General features: G+C 36.2%; 1 protein-coding gene across 1 annotated transcript in view; it reads right to left on the reverse strand.

Annotated features, from left to right (window-relative positions):
• Positions 1-15,020, reverse strand: part of TOP2B (topoisomerase (DNA) II beta 180kDa) — a gene marked incomplete at its 5' end in the record, with an annotated part of 48,749 nt that overhangs the window by 17,617 nt on the left and 16,112 nt on the right. Inside the window, 10 exons of the mRNA XM_009695585.1 lie at positions 319-550; positions 1,697-1,845; positions 2,680-2,801; positions 5,270-5,384; positions 5,496-5,588; positions 8,315-8,424; positions 8,614-8,719; positions 8,813-8,923; positions 9,775-9,900; positions 10,609-10,766. Of these exons, the coding sequence (XP_009693887.1) occupies positions 319-550; positions 1,697-1,845; positions 2,680-2,801; positions 5,270-5,384; positions 5,496-5,588; positions 8,315-8,424; positions 8,614-8,719; positions 8,813-8,923; positions 9,775-9,900; positions 10,609-10,766 (1,322 nt within the window). The remainder of the gene's footprint in view (positions 1-318; positions 551-1,696; positions 1,846-2,679; positions 2,802-5,269; positions 5,385-5,495; positions 5,589-8,314; positions 8,425-8,613; positions 8,720-8,812; positions 8,924-9,774; positions 9,901-10,608; positions 10,767-15,020) is intronic.

Genomic DNA, 15,020 nt, shown 5'->3' on the forward strand with positions numbered 1-15,020 from the left:
TACAACTTTTTACCCTAACATCATGTCATAACTACCCTGTAAGTCTTGCAACTGTGAAGGCTCATAGTCAGTAGACTGAAGAAAGAGTCCTCCAAAATAATTGGAAAAATACAAATTGCAATGTTTTCGCTTCAAGGTGAACTTCCCCAGCCTCATCCCAACAGTCAAGTAAAGCTCCTACACAAAACTACTGGGACAATCCAACTCAGATGTTCCAATAATCGAGCATTTCTAGAGTGATAGGAATTCATTTTCTAAGTACAAAATAAGGTTTGTTTAGCAAGCATACAAAATACCAGTATAGACTATTATTTTTACCATTGGGTGGGGATCTAAGCCATCCAGCATTCGTCTGACATTATTTACAATCTCTCTGGTATCGTAGTTTGGAAGTTTGCAAGCCCATCCGGTACCAATTCCTTCAGCTCCATTTACTAACACCATAGGAATGATGGGAATATACCATTCAGGCTCTACACGTTGGTTGTCATCGTAAAGGAATTTAAGCAAGTTGTCATCCACTGATGGAAAAAGCAGCCTTGCCAAAGGGCTTTAAAAAAGAAAAAGAAGAAAACTGTTTAACTGGAGTCCAGTAAGTAAAGTACATAATGCTCTAACAGTCCATGGGTCCAGATATGACATATTTGTAGATTTTTCTCATGTCTTCCTTTCTCTTTGCCATTCTGAAGCTCAAAATACAAGTTACACACCTCCTGAGAAAACGAAGTTCTTCCCAACGGAAGAGTGTTTTCATAACAGATGATGTTTGTTTCCTTCACACTAACACACGTACACGATACACTAGTAATTGATGACATTTAACATCTACAAAATATCATTCTTTGAAGCATTGAGAACACACAGTTCAATGTGACAGCTGGTCACCCAGTAATAAAGCAACACAGCATGCAAATAGTTGCAAAACTTTGTTGCTTAATTGTAGGCCTAGCAGTCTCTGAAAATACTACAGAGGTTTTACTGGTGACTCTGTTTGCTCATCTAGAACATTGTCCTGTGTGAACACGACTTCCAGCATCTCATGCAAAAAGGAAAATGTCCAAAACTAGGTTGCTACAGAAGGAACATATATGAGAAAGGGAATAAAACCTGACACTTCCATATAAAGCTTACAATGAGAGCAAAGGAAGAAACTACAAGGAATTTTAGGCAAAATACCAGACTGAAATTAGGAAATAAAAGAAGCTACATAACTTATCAAATACTATAATTTACATTAAGGAACACATTCTAAGACTCTGCACACCAAATTTTCAAGGTATTAGCTCTGAAAAATCAGCATCATTGAATTAGGTCTTCATTATTAATTATGTATGTGAAATTTAGCTTGATATGAAGAAAATAATCCAAAAGAAAACTGAAAGCTACTTCTGCAAGAAGTCACAATTTAAGATCAGTAACTAATCGGAGTGATCTACATTTCCAGTCTTCAGCCTTATCAAAATTTAATTCCTTAAAAGCTACAATTCCCACAGCACTGCTATGCATGGAAAATCATGCAAAAATTCATGTGCAAAAACACACTCATAGATGTAAAGCAGAATTTGAGCTTCTATCAAAATATTCCAACCCTCCCCCATTCCTCTCCCACAACAAAACCTGTAGTATCGTGAAAGGATTAGTTTCATAGCAAGGCTTTTTAGAAGTACGTATTTTTTAGCTTTACATTTGTGTTTACCTTAACATGGTAAAAATGTAGCGAGGGCTGGCAGCATCCTTTCCACCATGAAGCCTGGTACCAAACTGACCAATAGGTTGTAGCAGATTAACATTGTTACTTCCAACAAAGTTCTGAGCCAAGTTGACAATAGTCATCATTAACGCTTGCTGCAAGAAAATACATATTCACAGTAATAGGAAAAGACAGTCTTTCCTATTCAGCCAATAAAATTTATTTTTAATGCCCCAAAATTGTCTGACTAACCTGAATCTAATTTCAAAAAAGTAGTCCCCCTGAGAAAGGAATGTTGTAAACCCATCACAAGAGCTGCTGGCAAAACATAACGCTTCCTCTTCCACAGCCACATTGCCTCCCTGATTTAAGTGTCCTTACATTCTATGCTTACGAAAACCCCTGGGCTTCTCCATTTTGACTAAAGCACTTCTCTGGAGGAATGAAAGGGGCACAAACTGACTGTGCTTACTACCGCACAAACTACTACTCATTGCTTTTAAAGAGAGAGAAAAAGGGATGGAGAGAGACTGTTAATATGACAACTCTTGCTAATATTTTAGATAAATATAAACAAAACAGAAGGTAGAAATAATCTTTGTTCCAACACTGTATCAGGTTTTCAAAGAACAGTAGTTCTTCTTCTTACCTTAAAAGACACTGTTTCTTGTTTAAGACAAAAATTGTCCTAGTACATAGTTCCTATATTCCTACGATTTGAGAATCTAGATGTTACCTAGGTAATTAGTTATCTACTATTTTGCCACAACCCATGAACTATTTGGGATACCACTCTGCACAAAGACTTGGGAAGAATAGCAATATGCTGTTTTATTAAGCTACATCCTGTTTGGTTCATTTTCTTTAAAAGTAAATCTGTGATTAGTAGACTTATAGCCAATAGGTTTGCAATTTTAACACAGTAAACATTTACCTAATATTTCATATAGGCTAAAAATGCTCGTAACCTTACCATCCTTCATACTCACCTCTCCATGGTGATAAGCTGACATTTCAGCAACAGAACCAGCCAGCTGAGCAACCTTTACTTCACGTTTATCATTTCTCTTAAAGCAAGTGAATAAAACTTTGCGTTGCCCTGGTTTTAAACCTATTAAGAAGAATATCCCATTTTCAACACATACACAAGCATATGTTTTAACTAATGAACTTGTTTTGCCTTATTATAATTTCTAATCTCTCAAAAGAAGTCTAAACATTAAATGGAAACAAATTCACACCATAATATTAACAAAACAACAAATTAATATCTCAGTTCTGTTAAAATAGTAAAAAATATTTTACCAAACTGAAAAAGTTACAAGAAAAGTGGAAACGTAACCCTTTCAGCCAATCATTACTATGCGTCATACAATACACCATTCTAATAAACAGCAACTTTATCCTAAATGTACAGTTTCCACAAGTCAAGAGTTGTTTCTTTCCAGCCTACTCAGCAAAATATTTTTCCTAAGACTATCAACACAAGTTCAGCAGTGACAACTGTAGCTTATGCATTTTTGTATTTTAAAGCACTCTGAAATTTTACTTTTTGTATTACATTCTCAGAGACTCATCAAAATTCAACAAAAAGTTATGTTATTTGTCTCTCTTAGATCTTTTAAAGTTTTAAGGAAGAAGCCAGTCTCTTTGATCTTCTGATTTACTTTTATTGTTTAGGCACACTTTAAGTACAACATCTGTGTGGAAAGGATGTCATCATTTTTTCTGCATGTTATACAGAACTGGTAACCAGTTCTAGATCATGTTTATTGATTTAGTCAGTGTTTTAATTAACACACGTTTCTGAAATGCACTAAAATATTGCTACATGTTGCCATTACTAACCTGGGTCAAACATAAGAGCAAAAATTTTTTTTTAAAAAAAAGGACACTGATTCCAATCTCCATTTTGCTTAAATACATAACATCCAATTTTCTTTACAATGGGCCTGCATCATGTTTTCCTATCAAAGATCTATTGAATGTAACAGACTTAAGAGGATTTCCTTTACACAGGAGAATCACCAACGAGTAATAGTGGTAACTTGTAACTGTGAAAAGATAGTCAAAATGTTCTTCCTCTTCATTTTTTCTGAGATTTGCCATCAGACTAGCCTGTTATACATCACCTGATGACACCAAAGAACAAAAATAATTGCTAGATTACTACACCTGCTGATTCACACATCCATGCCCAGAAGGCAGAATTACAGCCAAAGTTGGCAGAAACACTCATAGCAATTTTATCTATGTAAAATATTATATGTATATAATGTACATAATATATATGTATAGTGTACAATATATATAGTGCTATACATAGTATTGTATGTGTAACCCTGATAGTAATTATTTATAATATGTATAATACTATATACACACACACACATTATATTACATACACACACACACACACGCAAATATATAAATAAATATGTTCCCTTCCCAGGCTCTTACACTTCTGTAGATACAATCTTGGAGAAGTTCAATTCAAATGAACGGTTATCTACTGCAAGTTCATTCTTTAAGTTTCAGCAATTCTGCTATTTCTAAGAAAGCAGTCAGGGTAGAGTAAAATAAAGAACAATGACCTTTCAAAACACGCAGCTCTAGAGTGAATCTTCCTCCAGAGCACTAAACTATGAAATGCCTGCATAGAGACTACCAGTTAACCCAACTATGGGAGGAAGTAAGCCTGGAGAAGCTGAAACAGAGACTGACATTCTTTGAATCCCTAGAGATGTATCTGCACACCTAACCCAGCCTCATTCTGCAGCAGAGCTGGAGATTCATCCTATCAAGAAGCTACTACCCTTATCCATCTGTGACCTATCCCACTTTCTTATCTAAAATATAAAAAGCTCTTGCTGCATGAATATTTTGGTATGGGTCTGTGATGTCAAGAAGGCTGACCACCTCCACTATAAAAAAAAAAAATAAAATATGTACTGGAGAGTGGAGATAAATGCACTTTTTTTTTTCCTCCTATGAAACCTCAAGGCCTTTTTCCTGTATCTTAGTAAGTATATGGATACTGACACTAACACAGGCAGAAATTCCTGCTCATGCTGTTGCAGACAGTTTTACAAACGAAGCTGTAGTGTAGTAAGCTGCTTCTTTTAATATTAATGCTATTGCAAGGGGAGAGTTAGCCAACCAGATCAACAGAACCCTAGCAAGATTACAGGAAAAGTAAGTAACCATTAAAACACTGCCTGTGGTATAAGACTGAAGGGAGAAAACATTTGCATCTTCATCTGCACTCAGCTGCCGACTTGAATTTTAATTATTATAAGCACTCAAAAGACTTGTTTTCTCTGACACTTTGACTAGAAACAAAGCACTTGTATGGTCTAGGGAATAGCTCAGGTTAAGTAAAAAGGCTGCACAGCAACGGTTTAAACTTCCTCACAGAAGAAACATGGCAATTCCTTAGCCTACGAATGATAACAAACAAAAATATAAAAGTTCTTAAATTCTCTACTTGAACGCACTGATTTCCAATACAAATCACAGGCTTAAACAACAACAATAAAGACAAATGTTCCAACAAATCATAATGAATTATCAGCTTACCATCAACAAGGGAAGGAATAGATCTCTCGTTGTCTGAATTTGAGAAAAGGATCAACTCCTTGTTAATGAAATCATTGTAAGTCAAATGTTTTGTTGCAGTACCATATAAAAATTGCTGAAAAAAACCACATACATTAAAAAAGCCATATACATTATTTATTCAATACAAAATTAACATTACATTTAAATCTCACACACCAGATTCATACTATTATTTAGGACTCACCTCAGGAAGGCCATGTAGCCGACGCTGTCGCCTGTCCTCCATGAAGTTGGTTAACCATTCTTTTCGGTCATCAATCTTCTTCTTACTGAAGGCCTGAAAAGATTCCAAGTACGCTAAATTGTCAGAATATACATATTTGTGTAAATGTATGTTGCTTTAGTCAGAATTTTAACTGTACTGCACTATCTGATCAAGTATTCAATAACACTTATTTCGACAATATAATCTGTATAATCAATGTTCATGTTTAAGCAGCAGTACAAGCACATGACCTTTCAGACACTGTTGTGCAAGGTTTTTCGAACTGACAGATCTCTCCCTGATCTTAGTTTAAATTTATACTACTTTCCCCAAATCCCTACATTTTTAGACAAATCTTATCGTTCTTATTCCTCTCTTGACATGAGAGTTGTCCTTTGATACACAAATTTAAAGGTGTTAGGATGTTTCCTCAAGTAATTTTAAGGTTGGGTTCATCATTTAGACTGAACTATAACCAGCTGTCATCAAGAAAATTAACTGAAGGTAATAGAAAAAATACCCCACTCTTCTTGTCCTCGCCATGTCCTGTTTGCTCTGTCAGTCACAGAATGCCAATAATTTATAGCTGTTCCTGAGTGGTTGGCCGTAGTCCTCTTAAGTGACAACTCGACAAAACTGACATTTCATGAAAAGACTAAGCCAGAATTTAGGCCAGCTGACTGAGGGCCTTAGTCTTCATGATGACAAGGGATCACTTTAAAGCAACCACTTATCACTACAAAAAGACACAGGAAGGTTCTGAAAGGCTTTGTCCTGTTAGAGAAACGGAGTTTCTTCTCCCAAAGATTAAGAGAAGAAGACAGAAAAACTGAGTATGTGGTTTAAACAGAATTTCAACTACTTTGGGAAAATTTTGTGAGTTGTTGAAGTATTGCCTTTTTGTTCCCACATGGAATCACATACAGAAACTCCAATATATCCCAATTTCAATCACTTTCCTGTAGAAGACAATAGTCGTCAACGTTATCTTTTTTAATCGACTCTAACTGGAGCACTCCAAAAGAGCTCAATGAGTAGTTTCATTCCTTGGAGACCACTGTATTACATAATAAGTAGCAAACCCTAGTAACTTACCCTCTGAGAAAGGGACTAAGTGCTATCACACTGGTTTGCATCATATTGACTTCCTTTGTGAACAAAGCTCGACAATTGACAATGTCAGACATCTGAAGGCTTAAGAAAGGCTTTTGTTGAAACATGACTAAATTCTTACAATTTTCTTCTAGCTCCTTTCAGTGTATCTATACTTTTTCTAGATCACTGAAGTGACAAATGACCAAGAGCTGGATAAGCATAAAAATTATTTTAATAGAATAAAAGTAGAATTAATAGAATAAAAAGTTTCAACAAAAATTATTGTAAAATATTTATCCTTGAATAGAATAAAAAGGGTTTTTTCTTTCTCCACTTAAAACTGCTGTTCTCAGACTTCACTTGCTAGCAAAAGCATTCTTCAGAATGCTGAAGAATTTGCTACGTGAAATAATTTTTGTTCTCCTAGATTACAGCTATCATGAGGCCTGGTAGGGCCTCTAATCTTACACCACCTATGCCCAGAGGTAGACTTGGGGCTGGGATTACAGTGATCAGCAGAGCATATGGAGGTAAGAGGATCAAGTGAAGCTTCTGTTAACAGCTTCAGTACTAGTCAGTAGTTGTTCCTGGTGTAATGCAGATGACTAGCATCATCCGGAATTGGCAAAATAATGTTTTAGACAACAGTGAGGATCAGCCATGACAGGTTATACGGTCTCAGATATCAGCCTGTATATGGAGGTCTATTTGCAGAAATAGAGCCCAGAATTTTAATCAGGGAGTTCAGGGTCTCTCCACTAATTGGTTTAATGTATATGCAAATACACAGACTCTTTTTCTATCTAGATGAACACATTTCTCTGGGATGAGGAACCACAAACATGGATTATATTTAAGTGCATCTTGGGCAGATGTAAAATGATAGATACAAATAAATTCTGGCACATCAGGCTGGTTTTCTGCAACAGAACAGATACCTGTTATACCTTTCAGTTAATAAAACCACACCATTTTACTAGATCCGCAGTATAAGGAAAAAGTTGTTTTGTCTAAGATGGGTATTTTCCCATTTGTATTTTGTTTCCTCTCATACCTCTTTTCTCTCTAATATCACCTACAATTAAAATGCAAATTAAAGATCAAAGGTGAAACATTTATTGAGAAAACAGTTTCGTTCCAGACACTCCATCCTTTGTCTTTCCACAAGCTCTCTTTGAAACACAAGTACTTTTCTGCACACATCTAAAAGATTTCGAATTCAAACATGTAGAATACATGCATGAATACACGTATGCCACACTGATGTATCTCCAACGAATAAATAATATTTATCTGATTTTTTTTTTTATTTATCTGATCTGATTTTGCTGAGAAACAAAATTCAGATCCCTAAGTAGATGTGAAACATTATTTGTTTGGGCTCTACTGCCTTACTCAGAATATTCTTTTGCATGTTCTGTCTTTAAAAGCAAGTCTGAATGTAACATTTCTTGATATCCACACCACACAAAATTGATCAAAGCTACTAAGCAGAAGGTAGAGCTGATTTTGTAGCATGGATGAAGTTCTTATTCCAAAATTTAAAATCTTTTCCAAAAGCTTCTTTCTCTTCCAAAAGTATTTTTTTCAGTTACTCCAAAAAAAAAAACAAAACCAACCTGTTAAAACTTCCTCATGTGTCATTTTCAGTAAACAATGGAAACTCAAACGTATCACATTGAAGCACTTTCATAAATTCTTACCAGTGTAATGGCAGCATCGTCTTCAGGACCAGCATACCGAAATAAGATCCGATGTCTTTCCATGTCAGCAAAATATTCTTTTGCTTCTTTAGCAGTGCTGGTACCCAAACCTGTACAATCGTAAGGAACAGTTATTCCACATGCAAAATTTAAGTTTTATTATTTTATCCCTTTTATTTTACTAGGAATATCATAGAATCATTACAGAAGATACTATGATGAAAACAGCTACAAACAAAACTTCATAGCACTCAGTTATTATGTATCCATGAGGTTCACTTATTTGTTTTTAAACAAACCTTTGTAGTATTTTATCTTCCATGCTTTATGATTCTCCATATGTTTCTTCCACTCATCAAATTCAGGAATACTATAGAATGAAAGTTCTTGCTTATTTTTGCTTGCCTAACAAAACAAAACAAACAAAACCAAAAAAACTAATCAACTTTTCTGTTGTACTGTAAGTAATAAATAAAACCTCATTAATAGAGCCCATACCTTTACAATTGGAGTGATGAATTCCTCAAGAAAACCATGTTTCAACAGTGATGGCCAATTGTGATGAATAAAATTGATTAACAAGCCTTTTATGTGAGATCCATCCTGATCCTAATGAGAACATGAAAACATTAGGCAATCTTATAAAATGCCAGATTCCCCAAAACAACCAAAAAACACTCACTGGCCGGGATACTTCAAAACAATGTCTGTTGACAGAAAATATAGAAGGGAACAGTTAGTTTTAATTTGGATTCCAACCTGGACCTGGGTATAAATAGCCACCTGTGAATGGCACTATCCCTGAGCTAATAATAAGCTCTTCCAAGCCAAGTGCCCAGTTGCAGCTCAAAAGTTTCTTTGCCTGTGGCATGTTTTCTCTGAGAGCTAGAGAGCTCTCCCAGACACCACGGAGCTCAATCTTTGTGGAAGAAAGCCAAGCTTGGCCCACAGTTCTCATTGGCGTTAAGACGCTTGATAGTTCAACCTCTCTGGGAAAAAAATCCAAAGCTTCACAAATATCCAAAGCACCGGATTCCTAGACTTCTAAAACCTGAACAACAGACACACACTTCATGAGACTATCCAAAAATAACTGCCTGCATACTTGTCTCTCCCAGATTTTCTAGCATTACTGCTTCATCTACTGTTCCATTTTGTACTTACTTTCAACATATTTTTGAGTTATCAAAAGCATTCTTGTTTATACATGTTTTTGTTATTACTTTGGCATCTCTGCTACTGTGCACCAAAGTTCAGTTGTTCATTTGGAGTGACCAAAACAATATATAGATAAATTATTCCCATAAAGAAACCTCACACATTAGGGATTCCCTCTGAATATGTCCGTATTGTCATAACACAGAGGCAGATTATAATGCACAGAAATGTAACCTACCAAATTGCAGCAAAATGCAATTTAAGCAGCTCTGTATATTAAAACCTGTGAATTTCAGACTAACCTGATCTGTCATGATCATAATTTTTCCATATCTCAAACTTTTCAGAGATTCTGGATCTTCATAGCTTTTCTTGTATTGTAGTCCAACTATTTTGATGATGTTGTTGATTTCTGCATTTTCCATAATCTGTATAAAAAAGTTCTCTTTGCAGTCAGTATAAAAAGCAGAAATTCAGAAATATCCCAGTCTTTTTTTAGGTGGGCTTTATAGTTACTTTTTCAATGCACCTCTACCTCAACTCCATAACCTTTTTATCCCTAGTCCCCTTGAAGCCTTCACACTTGTAAATATTTCCTCTCTACATGCAAATTCTCAAGACTGCACCACTCCCTTTCTCCTCTTCAGCCAGAGGACTACCTCGAGTCCAGAAGGCAGGAAGAAAAGTGCATGTAACAAAAAGTCATCTCACAAAGCTGCCTTCTCCTTCCACTATTTCTATAGGCATCTGCAACACAACTCTTATTATAGACAAAGTATGGAGGACAGCAGAAGTAATGTGATGGGGTAATGCTGCTGCCTCACATTGGCAGTCAATGACATCACATGGCAGTGGAGAGAACACAAAATTTTAGGTTTTTTAAGTATTCACGTAAAACGTTAATAGTCATAGCAGAATTTCCTTAATTTGTGAAGAAATGAACTTTATCATTCCAGTACTATACTACTACACTTAATATTTCCAGGCTTATCCCAGGTTTTAAGTAGCTGGTATTTTATGAAATGCCAGCCACAAGGCACAAATAAAAATTAAAATATGAGGATGTAACCCTAAAAATCAAAAATAAATAGGAGACATTCATTTGGAAGCTAAAAGGAGATGAAAAGACTACTTACCTGTTTGTGAGAAGCTTCTCGAACATTGAGAATTTTACCCCTGAGTGGGAATACTCCGTATCTGTCTCTACCAATAACACCTAAGCCAGAGACAGCTAAAGATTTGGCAGAGTCTCCTTCTGTTAATATTAATGTGCAGTCCAACGAATGTTTGCCACCTGCAGTCCAGGACGAAGGAGAAACAAGGGAAAAAAACAGAAAGCCTAACTTTTAAACTCAAATAACAGAAATACAATTGCATCGGTCAAGAACTGTCTTCCTGCTCTATGTCAGGTAATTTAAATAGGCTGAATTTCTATTTTTAAGGATGGCCATCCATACCACTAAAACTATACAACAAGAGTAAGTATCCTTGCCCTTAGCAAGACACTATGGACAAGTAGCAAAACAGCCAAAATGGGATGCAATGGTGGCACATCTTACGTAATGGTCCCCGCATGTCTGCATAAAAAAACCCCAAAAACACTCAGACAGATTGCTTCTGTACTTTACCGTTTCATTTTTCTAGCTGCAAATTTCTTACACAGATACATTATGCATATCTGAGTTATACACAGGAGTTATTTCCCATTCTGCACTTCCCCTTTCCTCACAGTACATATTCAGAAGTAATTTATTAAATCACATTTTTGAGGGGTTCTTTTTTTTATTGTCCATTGGCTAAAGCCAGAGAATTGTAAGAAAAACTTGACAGAAAAGCTCAAAGGATCAGAACATTTGCACTTATTATACATTCTCATAAATTTCTCAAATAGAAGAAACAAATCTTTACTAACAGTGTAATTTTGATTCTACAATATAACACTGCATTTCAGTGTCCGTGTGTCCAGTGTGCTCAAAACTGGTAAGACATGTATGTTCTGTTTATTGCAACTGCAATAGTTTAATAGATGTTCTAAATAATAAGCAGGTTCAAACAAGAAACCCACCCTTTTTCAAAGGTGCAAATGCTCATTAAGCAGTTTTACTATTATATCAAGGCTAAGTGGTTGGAAAGACTGCAAAAAACTTCAAGCTGGTTGAGTCTCACTGTTAATAAGATAGTTTTGAATATATTGGCATTTAAAATAGGTGCTTTGATTTTCCTGTACCTGGTAGGTAAAAACAACCCTGCACTTCCTATTACACAGAACTTACATTCAACATCTTTGGTCTTCTGCATCAGACGCATAGCTTAATATAATCTAAATTAGGCAGCTATTCACACTGTGACAAAAGGTGTCGATAGCTACCACGCTATCATCAAAGTGGAATCCAAATACCACAAAAGATACTAGTCTGCTGTTTTAGAATATCTGAGAGCCAATTTTTTTTTTTCTAAATGAACTGCAGAAAACATGTATGAGTATCATCCAGGTGCACTTCTGGAACGGATGCGACCATTAGCAATTAATTTCATGGAAATGCAATGTGTCAGGTATTTTCCTGGACATAGCTCTAAAGAACTCAAAGAAAAAAACTACATGAACTGGCAGGTTCAAAGAATGTTTTTATGCTTCACCAGATTTAGTAATCTATCTGCTCCCTTACAGTTCTGTATTCCTAATTCCTGGTTCTTTATTTTTCCTTTCATTTCTACCTCTTCTCCAACAAGCCATAGAACTATGCATACCTCATCAAGATCTCAAGAAAGCAAGAATGACCAGGTATAGGACTCATTCTTTTCAGTGGGGGACGAAATCTGCAGCAAGTACATCACTGTACAGATAGATCTCTCTCTCCTATTCCTAAGCATTAATCAGTATTGATTCAAAAATTCCGTGGTATCTGGCACCCAAGAAACCTATGGATGCTGGATCTCAGCTACAAATTTACTCTTGAAATAAAAATAAAATCTAAAAACCACAGGAAGAATTAAAGCCAGAGGGGTCTGTGGCCAGATACTACTCTCTCCCAGCTGCACTGGACTACTTCAGTCCAACAACTACTGGCACCTGCTATTAGAACCAAAGCCAACCCTGTTCCCTTATCTCATTTGGGGTGCTTGTGAAACTGTAATTCCTGGGATCCATACAAATATTTATTTGTCCTGAAATACAACTACGTCAAATAAGACTCCTGTATTTTGCTGCCAGACTATAGATAACTTCTGTGTGACATGTATGAATGTCCTCAAGCCATCTGTCTGAAACTGCATCTTCATGCATCAGTTAAACCTTTTCTCCAGCTTATGGAGAGGTCTGAAATTCCTTTGAAAAGACTATTTGTAGCTGTGTAACTCTTCACGATATGCTTAGTCATGTGCCCATTCATGCTATATGAATGTTTGTTAAAGAGTTGAATTTTCTGGACCTAGGAGAAACCATCACCACCTCTCACACACAGAAAGAGCAGATACAGTCCTTACTTCACCTGACCCTGAGAATCCCCAATCCTTTTTATTACGATCCCAAAACCAGAAAGATTGATAGTTCTACAGTGTTTTGTCTGTGTACGAATTTCCATGGCACCAGGACTTCCTTCTCCCCCCTATGTTAAGAAACATCACGCTTTCAGTCAGATGTAGTCACCGACTAAAGTTCATTGAGATAAGTTCCCAAGAGCAGAGCAACCAACACACACTCAGCTACAGTGAAGGAGTCACTCTTCTGTATGATCTTCTGCCTCCCCTTTCTCAATGATAGCAGCTTTTTATTGAGGCCAGAGATCCTGATTATAGTATTAGCTTAGTTCTGGCACAGAAAGAATAAAAAATTCCTGTTGATTTTCAAGAACAAACAGATGATCCATATGGTACCCTCAGCCTTTAAAAAGAAAGGACTAAAAAACTTTTTTAAAATGTATTACTTGTGATTCTCCAATTTAAAACATCTCTGCCAGCATATACAATACTTCAGAAAGTCAGGCCAAAGTGTAAATATGACAACACACATTGTATTCAGAAACTGAATGCCTCTCTGCCTTTCTGTGTTCCACCCCAAATGTGCAATGCCTTCAATGTGACAAATCTAGTATGCTTCAGATCTTTATAAAAGAATACCTGGGTAAGCCTCCTTGGGAGATGCAGAGCTCCTGTTCCCCCTATAAGAATAACTAGGCAGCAGAGAAATATCTGGGTAACAGGCATCCAAGCCATGTAAATCTTTAAGCATCAGTGTTGAGCTCAAATGAACCTCTACATGCCGCCTTAGTTGAGAAAGTTTCAGGGTGAAAGGCAATGTAGTATTTTATTAGCTCCCTTGTTAGAGGTTCTTCTCTTCCCTCACCCCCAGTGAAAAAAACTGAGTAAGAAGTGATTTTTTTAAGTCTGGTCTCCAAAGCAGAGCTAAAAAAAACCCAAAACAAACAAACAACAAACAATGAAGAAAGTGTATCCAAAATCATTCATCACACTATTTATGAGCACTAGGCTTGATATCCATAAAACCACAGCATTTCTCCAAGCACACAATCTTCTAAGCAAGAAAGATACCAGGAACATGCATCTGACTACGGAATACAAATTCCACAAGCAAAATACTCATTAAAGGAGACATGATTAGCAAATTTTGAGGCAAAATATGACATCTGAATAACTGCAAAAGTAATAAAATACTGACGAAAACTAAGTTAAAAAATTAATAACCTGAGCTCAGGGAATTAAAAAGAAAGGGAGGGAAATTAAGCAGAACTTATCTCATCAAGTCATCTTTGACTTGAGCACTGCAGCTCAAAAAAAAAAAAAAAAAGCCTCTCTACCAGTCTTACATGCTTTTACCTACTTAACCCACCCACCTACCTCACCGCAAGTTCTCTCTCTTTGCTTAATGTAAGGATGTATTAAAAAAATCAACTAACACTAACATAGACTGGCAACATTTCAAGATCTTTCATCTCATGTGCCCCTCAAATAATTCAAGGACAACCCCCATCCCATTGCTATTGGCACAAAGGTTGCCAGCTGATCCCGATTCCTACCTGTGCTAGGAAGCAAGCCAGCAGAGATTGCCACTTTGCCCTATCTTGCCAGACAGGAACCTAATGGCATTTAAAGTCTCATGAAAAGAGTCTCTTGAACCATTCCCTCAGGTCTGCACACTACATGATCTACTTCCTATAGCTCGTGGCCCTATAAAGATTCTGATCTTTTTATACTGGAAAGGTCAAGAAGACTAGTCACCTCCAAAATAGAATATTGCTAACACCATTTAGCTGGAAACCACAATTAGAAAATAGGCATTTTTTCAATATGGAACTAGACTGCTACTTTTGTTCAGTGTTATTAATTCTCTACCCTAGAGAGGACAGTGTTCCTAACATCAAACTCATCATCATGCTTTAATTCTAGCCCTAGAAAGTTTAGAAACCTCGAAAGATTTTTATTAAAAAAAACATACATGAGGATGACAAATAAAGTCAGGTTTCAAATTATGTTGTCTGTGAAAAAAATCTATGAAACGTTAAAGACATTAACAATAAGTAAAGTGCTCTTA

This window comes from Cariama cristata, unplaced genomic scaffold (genome assembly GCF_000690535.1).
Source record: "Cariama cristata isolate BGI_N322 unplaced genomic scaffold, ASM69053v1 scaffold8052, whole genome shotgun sequence".
Taxonomy (NCBI): domain Eukaryota; kingdom Metazoa; phylum Chordata; class Aves; order Cariamiformes; family Cariamidae; genus Cariama; species Cariama cristata.